Source organism: Carassius carassius, chromosome 46, assembly GCF_963082965.1.
Source record: "Carassius carassius chromosome 46, fCarCar2.1, whole genome shotgun sequence".
Taxonomy (NCBI): domain Eukaryota; kingdom Metazoa; phylum Chordata; class Actinopteri; order Cypriniformes; family Cyprinidae; genus Carassius; species Carassius carassius.
Window position 1 is genome coordinate 13,572,614 of NC_081800.1, and position 16,867 is coordinate 13,589,480.

At 35.1% G+C, this 16,867-nt stretch overlaps 1 protein-coding gene across 5 annotated transcripts in view; it reads left to right on the forward strand.

The window, feature by feature from the left end:
* The first annotated feature begins 4,735 nt into the window (after nucleotides 1-4,735).
* LOC132129076 (paired box protein Pax-7-like) overlaps nucleotides 4,736-16,867 on the forward strand; it is a 48,774-nt gene continuing 36,642 nt past the window's right edge. Inside the window, exons 1-4 of one of the 5 annotated variants that reach the window (XM_059540504.1) lie at nucleotides 4,736-5,257; nucleotides 6,180-6,415; nucleotides 6,651-6,795; nucleotides 7,097-7,225. In XM_059540504.1, the coding sequence (XP_059396487.1) occupies nucleotides 6,278-6,415; nucleotides 6,651-6,795; nucleotides 7,097-7,225 (412 nt within the window). In that variant the 5' untranslated portion in view covers nucleotides 4,736-5,257; nucleotides 6,180-6,277. The remainder of the gene's footprint in view (nucleotides 5,258-6,179; nucleotides 6,416-6,650; nucleotides 6,796-7,096; nucleotides 7,226-16,867) is intronic. The other 4 variants (XM_059540499.1, XM_059540502.1, XM_059540500.1 and 1 more) reach the window with 4 other exon arrangements.

Below are 16,867 nucleotides of genomic sequence, written 5' to 3' on the forward strand. Positions count from 1 at the left end.
CTAGGTCAATAAGTCTCTGAACATATCAGATAATTTAACCTTTTTATGAAAACTCAAGCTTAGTGCAGGTGGTAAAATGTCATGTGGTATAACCAAAAAGCTTTTTTATATTTATGAAATAATGATATTTGCAAAGAGACTTGAAAATAATGATCCAGATGTGACCACTGTAACATTGATTAAAGGTGTGAGGATGTTTTTCACTGATGGTTAGACCACATGACATTTTAAAACTTAAAATGAAATCAGAATAAAAAAAAGAATGAATCCCACAATAATATGTAATCAAAATATGATATATAATATCATATTAAAAAAAGGTTTATTTATTAGCATTAATAAATCAATTTTTAGATTGCAAGTACTGATGTTGTGTGGGATTCAACTGGTGACTGGTTTCTAAAAAAATACTATAAAAAAAAGTTTTTTTTATGACAATAATTTTTTTTTTTTTTTTTTTTTTTTTTTGTAGGTTGTGTCATCGATGTGCCATTGACCCCAAAACACTTGTGGTGTTGGCCATGACAGTGCATGATTGTTTACAATTTTTTTTTTTCTCAGAGTACAATCAAATTTTTCCTTGACCCAAATAACTTGTCACAATTGCAGATGTAATGACATGGCTTGCAGACTTTTGAACTAATTCAAAATTTGTCAAATGTCTGTATAATACTTGATTCTGATTCTCATTTCCTAGATTGTTCATTTAGGGTCAATACATGATCCTATTCTTCAGGTTATAAGTGACAAAATGATCCCAAATCAGCTCAGTTATAGAAATGCCTGCCCATGGCCCCTGGTTTGTATGTAATAAGTAGTTAATAGTCACAGTGTATTCAGGTTTAAGGGAGAAAGAAACACACCACGCAGCATGACCTTCCCGGTCACGACCTATTGATGCATACACATGTCTTCACAGCACTCACCAGCACATCAAAGAGTACGATCAAGGGGAGGTATCGTGTGAGAGGATGAGACACAAGAGTTCTTAGTGCAGTGGTTGGTGCTCCTTGACATGATCACATGCTTGGCATATGGAGGCATCCTCAGAGTCTTCATGGTGCAATTTATGTCTGAATAAAAGATGGGAGAAGAAAGACTACTATATCTGTCTTTGGACCAAACTTTAAATTCCATTATTTTATTGTGAGATTTGTGAGTTTTCAACTGAACCTGCAAGGGAATAACAGTGCTGTAACAAATAGAGTGTAACTTTAGGATTTTTTGAAATTTTAAGAAAAAATTTATTGAATTAAATGTATGGTAGTTCAAAAATAGTTGCATTCTTTGTTTATTGTTGTGATTGGGCACCAGGGTCATTTGATCAGATCCTTCCACTTCACCGATAGCATGATTCAACAGTAATCCGCAGTATTCTATTGACCCACTAACTGACGTGCTAGTGACAGAATATTACTCTGAAAATTACTATATTATTTTAAAGACTTTTATTTTCTTTTGTTTTACCTCTTTTTTTCCATTACATATTTAAAATGTAATATGTTCCTGTCATGGACTCATGGCAAAGCTGAATCTTCAGCAGCCATTACTTCAGTCTTCAGTGTCACATGATCCTTCAGAAATCATTATAATATGATTTGTAGATCAAGAAACAAATTTCTTATTATCAGTGTTAAAAACAGTTGTGCTGTTTTTGTTTTGTTTTGTGGAACTGGTGATACTTGTTTTCAGGATTCTTTGAAGTTCAAAAGAACAGCAGAAATAGTTTATTATTATTATTAATATTATTATTATTATTTACTACCTTTGATCAATTTAGCACGTCCTTGCTGAATAGTATTATACAATAGTTATTAACCTATAAACCTTATCAAACTGTTGACCCCACTTTTGAATAATTACATCTAAATGCTATATTTGATCATTTCAATAGCTGAGTTATATAAAAAATTTAAATGTAAAAACTATTGCATCAGACCTCGTCTGTTTTGCTATTTGAAGTATCTTAGACAATCTGCATTTACATTTGTCTAGGCTACTGTGCTGTGGAAATGGGTAGGAATGCCTGTAAAAAAAGGGACTATACCTTACAGACATTCCTTTCTTTGATTTCAGTGATGTATCGAGACAAAATGTCATTACCAAGCCAGTGATTTAACACCCTTAAATGCTTCCAGCTGGAATGTTATTCTGCCCCAATGCTGAAAGTGTCACATGGAACTCAACCTTAGTCTGCTGCAGGGCTTTGTGTGATCTGGTGCACCTGCTCTCTTTCTCTCTCCTTAACTCTCTTTGCTTGCTCTCCTTATCTTGCATTAATGATTCAGATATGCAGTTCTGCACTTTCACTTCTCTTACTCTTCTATTCAGTGTCCACTGGACAGCAGTGATGTGTGTGTATATATACTGTAAACATTGTTTTTAATTGTGTGTCAGTTTCTAAAAGCTTTTACTATATAGTTAATAGTAAACTATATGACTACAGTACCATATTCAGTCATGGAATCTCAGTCAGTATATGTTAAGATTTTTAGCTTTTAGCTTGATTGTGCATTATGGACATTATAAAATGGAGTGAAAACCCATCAACTGGAGAATTCAAATTTTGGTTCTCTATCGCCATCTGGTGGCAAGTCCTATAATTTGTCACTGACCAATAATTTGGCCAACAGTGACCACAAGTAAATCAACATACATCCCGTGCAGGGTTCTTTGTACTATTGTAGAGAAAGAAGTCAAAGAAGGGCATTCAGGAAGTATTTAGTTTTCAGAAAATTTCAGCTGTGTGTTTCTTGAATGATAGCTTATTGATGCAAGCACATTCAACCTAATTGGAAAAAACGTGTACTTTTAATACTTTTAATACAAATACTTTTAATAGGTTTGTATTGCTTTCTTGGAATAGACTATATAATTAATTAAACTGATTATTGGTTGAAAAAATATTGCATGTGTAATGAAAGTGACATTTATCTTCCAGAAAACTGGGTTGCGAATGCAGACATAAAAAAGAAAACATCTTAGACACAATTGAAGTACTAAAATGTATCTTAGCTTCATCTTATATCTGCAGGTCTTTATAGCCTATACATAGTAGTGCACACACTTTAATAAAGCCAAATCAGTTTTTGTCACAAGTAAATATGTTCGTTGACTTAAGACATAACACATAGAACACTCTTATTCGACAACTGCTCGCGTATTTGTGTAATATGAAGAAATGGTCACTGAACGAATCAGTGAATGAATCATTTTGCTGAACGAACTGAAAATCAACGAATCTCTTGAAAGAATCAAAATTTCCACCAATAAATTCCATGCAACATAAATGGATTTAAAAAAAATAATTATGTGATCCGCCCCAACCCGACCCGCAATAAAGTGCCAATTTCTTAACCCGCCCCAACCCGACCCGCGCATCATAGGCCTATTCGGCGAAGTCTTTGCCCAAATAAATAGTGCCAACAACAATGCTGTCTTGTTTTACTTCGACGTCTGCAAGAGACCACAAAGACATTAAGCTACTGGTCCCTTGGGATGTGACATGCTTAGTCATGTGTAAGTAGCCTATATTAACCAGCAATGCACACAAATTAACGATGCACAACAAAGCGCAGCTTTCAAGTCATTACTGCCTGTCTGTTCTCTGTTTAATGCAATTCTTCCTAACTCGTACAAATATATAGAATGTGATTTGGACTGTCGATTTATGTTCATATGGATTAATGTTATAATGAATCATTATTTGATGCAAGAAAGAACTATTTCAGGTGACATAACTTTCAAATAACATTACATATAATTGTATAAATAGCCTAATATATAAAATGTCACGAACTATTTATTGTTTTTTTATGTGAATTAATTGCTGATATTGAGCATCATAACTATTATGATTTATTATTGAAATGGTATGTATTGTTAAACGTAGGCTGTTGCCATTTATCAGCCTCACGTTTTAGAAATGGCTTTCAAAATTGCTGTCTTTTCATCGTTAAATCTGATGACTGACCATTTGTTGGTATTTTATTTTCTTATTCGCAATAAGAACTGCATGGTTAATGGTTTTTAAAAGCCATTCTTGCCTTTTAGTTTCGTGCTGGTGTTTTTTTTTTGTATTGAAACTAAATCTTTTTATGTGTTATTCCTTTGTTTGGTTGTTGTATTGAAATGTTTAGGAGAGTGGTGTTCAATAAAAAAAAAATAATAATAATAATAAAAAAAAAGATTAAACCGACTACTGATAAAACAAATCTTTGAAGTGATCCGTCAATTCCCGAGAAATCCTGAAACATTATTAGCTTCTCTGTAGCTAAATGAAAAGTTCTATGGTGTGGTATAACAGAACAAATTAATAAGCACAAACACACGTTTTGTTTTAATTGACGGACTGGGTAATATAGTCTAATCTATTTGAGTTTTGTCTGTATAGGCCAATTAGGCTATTGTTGGAGAGTCTATTAATGAACAAAACAAACTTATCCATGCTTTTATATGAAAAAATAGCAATTAAAGTATAATTTTATATGAACAATTCTGTATTATAAGCTTATGACTTTTAGGCCTCGTCAACAAATGGCAATCGATCGATCAAGTGATTGCATTGTTTTCTGCTCAAAGGCAATCTGATGAAGTGAATGAAAGATACGCACTCCGCGTGTGAGTTTGTCTTACCCTCTGCTTTTTGTGATTGGTTGAAAAAAAACTTGCTTGTTCCCCTCCATGCCCACATGAATAAAAGAAGACCGCGAGAGCCTATCGGCGCGCGCAACACCCCTCCGACACCGCGCGCTAAAGTTATACACTTCAGCAACTCCCAACCCCTAAGCAGACTTTGTCATCCAAAACTATCAGACCTTTTAAGAAAACACTGCAAAGAATTAGGTAACCTTTGTTGACTCGAGAGCGTTTGGAGTACCCCCTCCCTGGCGCGCGCTGCTGCTTGTTCTTGCGGTAGTTATTTTGCTCATGACCCCCGCCGCACCAAACGACTCTGTTTATCTCTGTTTGATTTTTGGAGGTTTCACATCACCGCCATAGTGTGGCTGGATAACTTTTTTATATTTTTTTATTTCCCCTTTTGTAAACAGGACTTAAGTGAATTTTAGTCATTAAGGAAACATTCATCAACAAGTCTGGACTTGCTTTCGCAGTTTAAACATACTGTGCCTCGTCATTTATTAAAAGTAGAATGTCATCTTTACCGGGAACAGTACCGAGGATGATGCGACCGGCTCCAGGGCAGAACTATCCCCGCACTGGATTCCCCTTGGAAGGTTGGTTGGACAGTTGTTAGGTACTTTGTTTTACTGTAATTAATTGTTGTCAATAATAACACGCCTACAGATTTCTTCTAGCCAAAAATGTTTTTGAAGAGTTTAAAGTGTAGTCTATATTACACCTTTGAGTAAACCAAGTTCTTGACTGAATCAGGTTATATATGTCCGATTTTCGTTTTTGCTTCAAGCTTAAAATGTGTGTGTCTGTATTAGAAAAGGGTTATTGGCTTTATCACATTTTTATGAGCAGAGCGGGTGCATATTAAGTGCACCAGAATATATATATATATATATATATATATATATATATATATATATATATATATATATATATATATATATATATATATATATATATATATATATAAAGGTAATTTTGTTGCTGGCAATACTGGTGTTTTTGAGTGGTTCAAATTAAACTTCCATATACTAAGCCTGTCCGTCCCTGTAAGCTTAGTTGAACTGATCTAAGTGGCACAAGTGAATCCAGAATGCACTCATATTGGAACAACATCGAGTGCATACCACAATGAAGCAGAACACATCCAGCCGAGAGGACCGCTCAATGTACATTACATTATTCTCTGCTTGATTTTCTTTCATTAATTCACAGGAATTCTTAGTGCATCTCAAGACACCTGAGAATGCAGACCAATTTTCCAGATTCGAATTAAATCATTTTATTTATTTTCAATTACAACAATAAAACTATGGAGCCTATTATTATTAGTAGAAGAATTTATAGATATAACAGATAGTTAAATTAAACCGTGTGGCTCTATTATTTGCTTCTTATTGGTAGCCTATAGCCTATCAGTGATAAAATTATTATTGTTATTATTTGTAATTTTTTGAGGGAAAAAGATACGCATTTTAAGAGGTTAAACTTGAAGTGAAAGCAAGCCAAAGTTAGATTTAAATCCCATTTCTTCACTGCAGTTTCAACTCCTCTGGGTCAAGGGCGAGTGAATCAGCTTGGCGGAGTGTTCATCAATGGCAGGCCTTTGCCAAATCATATACGCCACAAAATAGTTGAAATGGCTCACCACGGCATCCGTCCCTGCGTGATCTCCAGACAACTTCGCGTTTCCCACGGCTGTGTGTCCAAAATCCTCTGCCGGTATCAAGAAACTGGCACGATCCGTCCTGGAGCAATAGGAGGAAGTAAACCCAAAGTAAGTAGCCTATTATTATTATTTTCATTTTTATTCTATTATATGCAGGGTGAGTTTTGCATCATTTTTATTTCCAAAGCTAATTAAATATTTTAAATCGTTTGAGAAAAGTTGACACGTATAAGGAAAGGTACAATTTGTACTAAAGTTTCTTCTGCTGTCTTTTTTCTTTTCACCCATACTTCCTTTTTTTTCTTTCTCTTCGTATTTTCGCATTTTCAATCAAACACAAAAGCAGGTGGCAACACCTGACGTGGAAAAACGAATCGAAGAATACAAGCGCGATAATCCCGGCATGTTCAGCTGGGAGATTCGGGATAAACTGCTGAAGGACGGTGTGTGTGACAGAAGTACAGTTCCCTCAGGTGAGCCCTCATCTGGTAAGCAGCCCCTTTTTTATCATGTCCATATCACCTCATCTTATACCTGCAGCGGAATTTCTATCACAGTCATTTAAGCCTGTTTGAACAAACTGATAATTGATTATACTTATTATTATTATTATTATTATTATTATTATTGATTATTATTGATTATGATTATTATTATTATAAGCCTACTGTTATTTTATTATAACAATATTAATTATAAATTACATATAATGTATTTACATCACATTATTATTATTAGTTGTATTATTATTGTTATACTATATTTATTTATTTTTAATTATCCCATCAGTGAGTTCTATCAGCCGGGTTCTACGTGCGCGGTTTGGCAAAAAAGACGATGACGACGATTGTGACAAAAAGGATGACATTGGGGAGAAAAAAACTAAGCACAGCATTGACGGCATACTGGGAGACAAAGGTAAATCAATTTAATTTAATTTTAATCGTATGCAGGGAAAAATACACCTTGTCTAAATAAACTTTGCGCTTGAGCTCATTTGGCTTTTACGCTGCACATTAAATTTGTACATTAAGTCGGTGTATGCTTTTTGTGTCAATGTTCAGTGTCTTTGCTGATTTAGTTGTGGGGGTTGATTTAGTGTGTATTTATACTGGCTCTGACGGATGGTATTTAGGCCTTGATCTATTTGTACAACAGACTCATTTGACGCTGAGTAAAGGGTCTCTTGAAAACGGTAACTGACAGATGACCGATGTGGCAATCAATATCAATTACAGCCCATAAATTCAAAATAGCCCGCTGGTTCTCGAGATAATTCGGCACGCTTATTCGCACGTTAACAGACCTGTTCTGGTAACAAGTATTTCCCGTGACAAGCCTGTAATAATATTAATTATTTTTAGGTTTTAAATAATTGTTTTTATTAATTTCTGTACGCTAATATGAAATAATGCAATGGTCTATTTTAGCTCATTTTAAATTATCGTGTCCAGAATAGCCTGTTAATATTTCGTTAGAAAAAAAAAAAACTTAAATTAAGCATAAAATACTATTGTCTTTTTGAAGTAGGCTAAAAAAAACATAGCCTTTTTTTTTTGTTTTTTTTTACACTTGAAGATGAACTTCAGTCCAAAGATCTCTGCTTCATTGATTCATTGAAGCTCTTTTGGAGAGAGGAATCTATGCTACAAAGCAAAGCCTAAAAGCAAGGCTTCGAAAGAAGAAATGAACCCTTCCTTTCACATTCAAAAATCCGTAAAGGGGGGAAAACTTTTAACAAAAGGCCAAGATGGGAACTATAGAGAGATGAATTATTCAATACACCATGCTTGTAGATAGTTTTGTAATATTATGGAATCGTCTGTTGAAATAGAATGAGATTTGGAGGGTGCAAAATGTTTTATTCTTGTTTGGAAATGCCCACTGCTCTTTTTGGAATCACTTTTGTGCTTCTTGGCTGACCTTTAGAGAGGTTGTTTAGAGGTAGGAGGTGCCCATTGATTATTTGTAAGAAATTGTTTAAAAATTAAACGGGTTTTATTTTTTGTTAGCTAAACATCAACAGAACAGCACATACTTTTTTTCTCTTTACCAATTTTTTTAATATTGCAAAGGGCTTTTCTTTGTTCATGAAAATAATGATGATTATGCATACGCATTATTTACAGCGGCTTTTAACTTAACCGTGAGCACAATTGATCTACATTTGCATTGTTTTTTTGTGTTTTTGTGTGTGTATATGTGTGCTTGCGCGCTCATACTACCGCTGTGGACAGATTCACAGACCAGCAGGAGTCCCAGCTGTTGGATTACGGATATACAAAGTGACAATCCGTGATTAGAAATTTCTGCCATTGCCCTAAACGCTGTCCATTAAGAATATGAATATGTCAATATGATCAATTCATGCATATCTGCTAGGATTCCTAAATAATTTGTGTAAATATCAGTAATGTTTATTTACATCTCCAAATTCACTCCACATTTGTCTTACATTTTGTGAAATGTCTTTTTACATTTTAGGCTTTCGGTGTCATGCAAACGAGATGGGGCTAAAATGCAACCTTTTTGCAGACTTGAAAAGATTTTTCTCGGGGCTTTTTTCACTTGATCATCCAACTGGCTTTTAATAATGTTAAGACTTATTAGAGTTCGTAATAAAAACGTGTCTCCTGAACAAGCGGCTGTGTTGGAGATGGGTGTATAGCTCACAGGCGTAGTGAGAAACTTATTTATCCCCAATCAGCCCTCACTCTCTGAGTTCCAAGCACAACGTTATTTTGAAAGGTTTTAAAGCAGATTAAATTGAGCCTTTTCTTTCTCTTCGCTTTCATCTTTAAACGGCCCCCACTGGTTAGCCCTCAGCACAACTTCATGAGATTGTAATTTTTTTCTCTCACACTTGTTCGTATATTTATTTGATAATATTGTTTTATTGTATTTCGGTGTACTTTATATGATTTGACGCACAAACACATGGCAAAAGAAAGACCCTAAGCGCGCCATTTGTGCACAAATTGAGCAGTTTTGTATTATGGGTGTAAAATTATTGAACAAAGAGAAATGACTCTTGGCTTCATAAACGAACACTACTGTTTGCCAATAATCATGCAGGTTTAAAACTTAAGTTTGGCTATTTAGTGACTTCTGAATTAAGCTATTCCCAAAACATGTCATTTTGTATTTATCGAATTTTGCTCCTATTATACTTGTGCTCCTATTTTTACATGTTCTGACATTCACTGCCCTCTTCTTACAGTGTTTGTATCAAAGCATGAAAGACACGTGCACCACATGGACTTTACTCGACCAATAAAATGTAATTTGACCCAGAGAAAAAATGGTCAGCCAGTTAATGGAGATCGACTGATTCCCCATTCAGCCTCATTTTATTAAACCAATTGGCTTTCAGGGACTAATCCCACACAACAACACAAAAGATCGTTTAAATAAATCAGTGGATTACCTGCATTTCTTAACTGATAAATTACTAAAAAGATGTCTCTTTCTACACTACCTTGGGGTAGCACTACGCATATTCAGTTATCTCGTTGAGTGACCACGCTGAAAATGAATCGTTTGGCTTGAGAAATCAAACACATTTGAACAAGAATTATAAGCCTGATATTTACAGAAGAAAGAATTTAAATATGATTTCCTATGTGCATGTGGGGGAGCATTTTGAAAACGCTGCAAAAGACCAGTTACATCGAGAGAATGAAAGGTGTTGGCACGCGGGTAATAGTTCCCAGATATTTGTAGAGAAACGAAAGTTGTTCTGTTTATTTGACACTTTGAAATAAGCCTCGTTTGAAGAAAAGAGACCATAGGATGAGTCGGGAGACCAATTCAAACAAATCCATCTTAAATTGAGAGAGAGAGAGTAAGAAAGAGAGAGAGAGGGAGCTTTAGTTAAAGTATAGGGTAGTTATTTAGCTATTAATATTTTTCCTTAGGCATCTAGAGTCACTCCATCTGCACTTTCTCGCAGCTATTTGGCTGGGCTGAAATTGAGGGAGACACAAATGTTGGGAAGAGATAACACAATCATCACAGCCTTGGTCCTGCGCTCTCAGTGTATTCAACTCGGATTAACCTCCCCTTTCCCCACACTAACGCATTTCATTCGAATTTTTGGATAGGGAGCGTTTTTGTAAAATATTATTATTATTAGGCCATTGTTAGGTCAGACTTTAAAATACATTATTTAAATAAATGTTCACATAATTACTGATTAATACAAACTAACTGCTGTTAATGTGCAAGAGTTTTATTGAGATCCTGGTAATTATTAATTGTTGTTTTCACTGTAGTAATTAAACAAAATATGTTGTAACTGCCCTGCTGTGTAAAGCATTCCCTGCTATTATTAATCGCAGCGCTAGAATGCACATGAATATGATAACATGTTATTGGGGAGTAATGATGGACAGTAACAATGGTGCAAATTAATAGAACAAGTCTGGCATTTGTATAACCAGTCTCTTAAGGTCATCGTCTAATGATGAGACTATGCTGTGAAATATGCTAATTTAGAGATCATGGCACCAGCACCCGTTTAGTGTCAATGGCGTCGCCTTGTAAAACATTTGCAGTGTAAATGAATTACATGCTGGTTAACATCAGTCCTGCACTTTACTGAGGAAATTATTTTCCAAACGTTAACCCGGGATGAAGTTCATACAAAAACCAGGCCTGCACCAAATCCAGTACAAATCGAATATCAGAAAACGTCGAATCCAGTAGTGCCCTTCTGTTTTCCCTTACCTCTTTTGACAGCTTTTCTTTTATAAATTCTTGCACTGCTCTCTTTGAATTCGTTTTGGGATAGTTTTAAGATTGTTTCCGTCTTGATTAAATATTGTCTGTGGATTGTTTAATATAGGCTAGCCTATATTTAGCCTATCTAAATAATATTTTATCGGATACAACAAAAAGCCGTAAATACTTGACTTAATGTGTCTAAATAGCGTTGCATTACAGTCAGTCTGTACGAATGACATTTAATAATTTTTGACATGACAATGACATTGAATGACATTGACGTTAATAATTTTTAAAATGTCGAAAGATTGCGTTAGTCCGCCTGCAACGAAATATTAATATGCAATTATTTTCAATAGCTTTGCTGACCTGTTAACCTGGGGCGGATCCTATATGAAGTGAAGAGGATTTTGTGTGTTTCAGATGTTTAAGGGAGAGGGGAAAATAGAAAAAGAGAAAAGAGCTAAAAAAAAAATAGAAAGTATGTGCATATTCGAGGCGTCTGGAGGAAATTGAGAGGCTTATAGTCTTTGATCCTTGGGTGCTTTTTCTTATCGGAAACATTTTCGGTGACACCACGACAATGGCATTCATCATATTACAGACTGCCAGTGCTGCTTTCAAGACGGCCTGTCTATTAATTAAAGTATTTCTTGCCATGTGGGACAAGGGCTATATCAGTGTAGGCTACATATTAGCCTACTATGCGAATGGCTTTTGGATATCTGCTTTTTTTGGCTTTAAAGGGACAATCTTTCATATTTTTCTTAAATCCACTGCTGAAGACGTGTTTTTTTCCCCTTCGCATAAAAAGCAATCGTATAATCCTTTAATACTCAGGAACTTTATAGATCCAACTTCGTTGTCGCCAGATATAAAATGAAACCAACCAAGTTTTCAATTATGTCCTGACAATTGCGTATACCTTCAATACACGGGATGTTTTGGGAAATCAAACAATTGATGGTCAAAAATGCATGCCATTCACTGAGATTTGCACTGTGCTGTACAGTGGGGGGCTTCCTGTTGGACCATAAGAACAAAACTCCTGCTGACACCAATAAAATTTGCCTATTGGCCTGCGGGCTTCCTATGTAATGTCACAAGTGTTTTGATGCCCTGGGCTCGCCATCGCTTTAGTGCTGTATACTTTTCTGGAAGAGAACGGAATTCTTGGTGATTCCATATAAAGACTTGGATGTTTCGTCTGAAGAGATGCTACCATTCAAGTTAGAAATAGGCAAAGCGGATTGGTTGCGAACCATTTAATAAGGCTAAATAAAACAATAATATCAATAATGTATCAAATAAAAATAATTTTTGGCTACCAGAGGCAGATATGTTGTTAAACATATTTCAGGATATATAGCCTACAGAATAAATCATGGGGAATTAATGGTAAAAATGGCAGATTATATAGGCTATGCTTTATTTGCCCCATGGTGTTCAATTTAAAGAAACTAGACTAGCAAACGTTCAACATACGACTCGACTTGTTGATTTTGATCTTATTGTTCGTATCGCTTTCAAACCAGCTTTAATGGCCTCTTTGGGAATACAAATATACGAAAAGAGGAGTTACCAAAGTGGAAGAGGGGGGTTTGAATCGGGGGAATTGCTGCCCACTCCTTTACCATGGAGTGTTCAGTAGCCATTCCTTAATCCTGCTTTCATTTTTGCCGACAAATGCCAAGAATCCTGTCTGGAGACCCAATAGGAGACTGATCAGCTAACAAAAGGGAATCCTTCCACAAAGCAGCAGTGCCAAACGTGGTTCAGGGCACTCATAAACAGACCAAAGGAAAAGTAACCTTCTGCCGATAGATCTTATAACGTTTTGAGCACAAAAGTTGAAACATATAGGTCCACGCATGTGTTTGTGAGAACAAATGAGAATTTGCTCTGGCAGTGTTTATTCACTGCAGGTGTCCGTGTACAAATATGCTAAATAAATGCTATCATTGTAGGGTCTCTGAGTAGACAAAATTATTGTAATGGATGCGTGGAGAGTGGTATTGAAAATGAATGTCGAAATATTGGTCATAATTTGTATTTATTTGTTTTAAGTTTTAAGACAAAAGTATGTAATATTATGGAGTAAGTACTGTTGAAATGTATCTGATTTCTTTTATTTATACTACATAAATAAAATGTAAAAGCTGGACATATTTATCTCTCTTTTTGATGTAATATTTTTCATGCCTGGAGTCTGTTATTTTACACTGTGTAGTTGTTTTTAGCTGAGCTATAAGACAAAAACTTTTAAATAAAATAGCCTTCTTGAAATTAAGCTGCTCTGACAAAAAACCCATCAAGATTTACATAAAGCAGGCCATTAATGATCATTTAGCTCATTAATTATTGTAGGAACAAATCTACCATGTGATGTTGAAGAGTAAAGACTGTGTTTCAAGGTGCACCTTTATCAGTTTCTTTTAAAGAGTCAAGTCCTCCATTCTTCTGTGAATTAACTTTTGTTCCTTCGACCGTTTGCTTTTTTGTTTGAGCGAAAATTATTCTGGGGTCGATCTGACAGCCCTCTTTCCTGATTTAAAGATAGTCACTTCAAAAGGGATAAAGAAAAGGGGAAAGCCAACCGTCTGTTATTTTGTGTCTTGGGCCTCTCTGCATTAGCTATTCAGGCAAGTTGATGAACTCCTCCAAAAGTTTATTAAGAGGAGCAAAACAATGGTGTCTAAAGCCTTTAGGCAGCCAAAAGAGACAGTTTATAAACTAGCTCCCATTGTTCCTCAAAGGCAGATGCATGAATACCTTTGAATGGGCTCCCTCAAACTGACACGATCAATCTAGACAACAGCATGTTAAAAGGAACTGCCTTTCTTTCTGCTGCCCAGATTTGTATTTTTTCCTGCATTAATGTACATCTGCGGTATAGGAGGGTACGAGCTGGGACGAGCTCAATCCCAGTCAATACCCAAACTCACAGCCTTTGGGCTGTTTGAAGTAAAGTCCTATGTTCTGCACGCCCTCAGTGGGCTGCAGGTGTCACAAGCCCCAGAGAAATATGGTAATCTAAGAGCAAAAGAAAAGAGTCACCCTCCTTTTGGCATTTTAAACAGAACATTTTCCAAGTGAATGACTTGAAATTGCCTGTTTGTAGGGTTTGAATTTTGTCTTAAAGCAGGCAATGGGATTTATAGGGCTTCCATGTTTAAACAGGCAGTGTGTTTAATTTTTCAACTCTTAGAGCTATGTCTAGTTAAATAATAGACTGCTCAAATATTATTACTAAAATAGCAATAAAATAGGATAGGTATATAAACTTAATATAAACTAAAATAATTTAAAACAAAATTGTATTGCTTTATATTCAAGTGCTTGCTGGTCAAACATAAAATAAACTTTCTTTTTAATATGGTTTAGAACATTGTGACACTTTTTGGCAGTGTCTGATGTTTATCTGTTTAGCAGAATAGGTTGAGACAGTCAGATGTTGAAAACAAAGAAAGGGCCAGTATAAGGAAAGATTACATATGGTTAACAAAAAAAAAGTACTTTTTCTGTTTTATGCTAGAGTTCATTCGTAACATCTGCTTGTATTCTCTGTATTTTCAGCCAGCTTTTTTACTTGTCCCTTTAAAGAAACATCATATCATGTAATGTATTCAATTTCATAATGAGTAATTTGTTGAGGAATTTATTGAAAGTTGAAGAAGCATGCATTGCTTTCTTTCTGGCATAAGAAGTATAATTGCATTCTCCTCTAGTCCAAAATGTCGACTCTGTTTAGAGTTGAATACAAGCAATTTAATTTTGGCTGTATATTTACTTGCTCGTGAATGGCTTTTACATTGCCATCTCCAAAAACAAGTCTTTCAGAAACCAAATACATGTACAAACAAGTGATTTCCATGGTTTCATCATTACTGCCTTAATTTTACCAATTTACACTGATGATATACTGTAGTTGTTTTTACAGAATTACAGAATTGATAGTGAAAATTGATTTAAGTCTTCACTGCAGAACTTTGTTTGGTAACACTGCTTGTTAATAGTTAGTAAGGTTGTTGTTAAGTTTAGGTATTGGCAGTAAACAGGGCCTAAAATATGGTCGTGCAGAATAAAGCAACAATATGTGATTTATAAGAACTAATAAACAGCCAATATGCTAGTAATATGCATGTTAATAAGCAACAAGTTTGTAGTGGGAATTGGTCCTTAAAATAAAGTGTTACCAACTATGATTGTTCACCGGGTGTTTGGCACAAGATAAAAAGTCAGTGCAGTTGTTTAAAAGGCCTTTTAACTCTTAATTTCTCATAGTGGAAGTTAGATTTTCAATCTGTAAAGTCCACGATTAGGAATAACAGGTGGCATTTCCACAATATGCTAAAATCATAAAAATACCCTTAAGATTCTGTTCAGTTTTGATGACTAAAGAAGCATGGCCATTTAATAGATAACAGTAATTAAGTGAGGAGGGCAATTGCGCCTCAACAGTCCTATGATTAGTGCCGAACAACATGGTCGAATGGCTTAAAAATCACCATCAGCCCACGCTTCTTATGGCCATAAAATTTCCCATTTTATGCTCTTTAGCAACCTCACCCCGAGATTCTTCATTAGCTTTATTTATGTGTGTTTTGCACTTGCACAAAGACAATAAACATGTTCCTAGAGTGTTGCAAATCAGAAATTTGTTCAGATTTTTTCCACCAACTTAAATGGTGAATGTGCGGGGCAGTGTGTGAGCTGCAGAGGGGCCAGGCAGATGTGAGGGTGTCTATCCCACTCCCCTCTCCCCACACAGGCTTCAAACAGTGCACTTGTCGTACATTTTTAACTAATGGGCTTATTTATGCAGCCATTGTCAGTTCAGGCTACTCTTTCCACATTGACTTTTTTCTCTCACCCTGCAGTATACAAAAGCAAGTGCTGCTCAAAGTTTTTTTTTTTTTTTTGCATCTGTTGAAATTAGATTTGTTATCTAAAAAAAGTGTTCTGGTTGCAATGTTGAGTTATAACAGTCTTCATTAAACTGTGTTTACCGTGTTGGCACATAAAGACATCATGCACCTCATTTATGTTATAGGGTCTGCGTTTGGACAGAGTGCTCAAAGAAAAGCTTTTATCTTCTTTAAGAAGCACTACTGTATGTGGATGCATTTCAAATCACTTTTTCTTCATCTCTGATTATTTATCTGCTTTTCTTTTGGAAGTAAGATTATGCCTTTTTATTATTATTTATTTTCACTTTTGCCATTTGTATTTAAGCCCTAGGCTGTCCACTTAAAGCTCACATTGATATATTGAGATTTATTTCCCATAAGCTAAGTCAGTGGTAAAATTGACATTCAGCATTTTTTTGTTTATGCAACTGTTTTATCTTGAGAAGAGACTAACGCCACCGCTGTGGGAAAAGCTGATAAAAGCTTTGCATTTAATAAATGGTAGTTTGCTAAGACATAAAGCCATGATAACACAAACATCTTTGTGTGGATGGAATTAAGTTCAGTTGCAGTTTTACCCTCTAGTATTTAAAGGAAAGGCCTCACATGGAGAAGCATAAAGTTTTCAGCAAATTTACTTTATTGCAGTAATGCAAGGAAACTTTTATCTGAGGCCAATGTTTCCGCCTTTGACACAGCGACTAGACAATGGATATTAACAATATCATTGTGAAATTTTTTTTTTTTTATGTTTAATTCAAATGTATTACTTGCCCTTTCTTTGTATTTATTTGTGAACTTTACAAGTTACTAAGTAAAACACAATTTTTATCAGTTGGTGAGGTCTAAGTAAAGGGATAAGAATGAGTAAATTCATTTTGTACTTAAAATGTATATTATGTGAGGCAGGTAAATCTTACATACA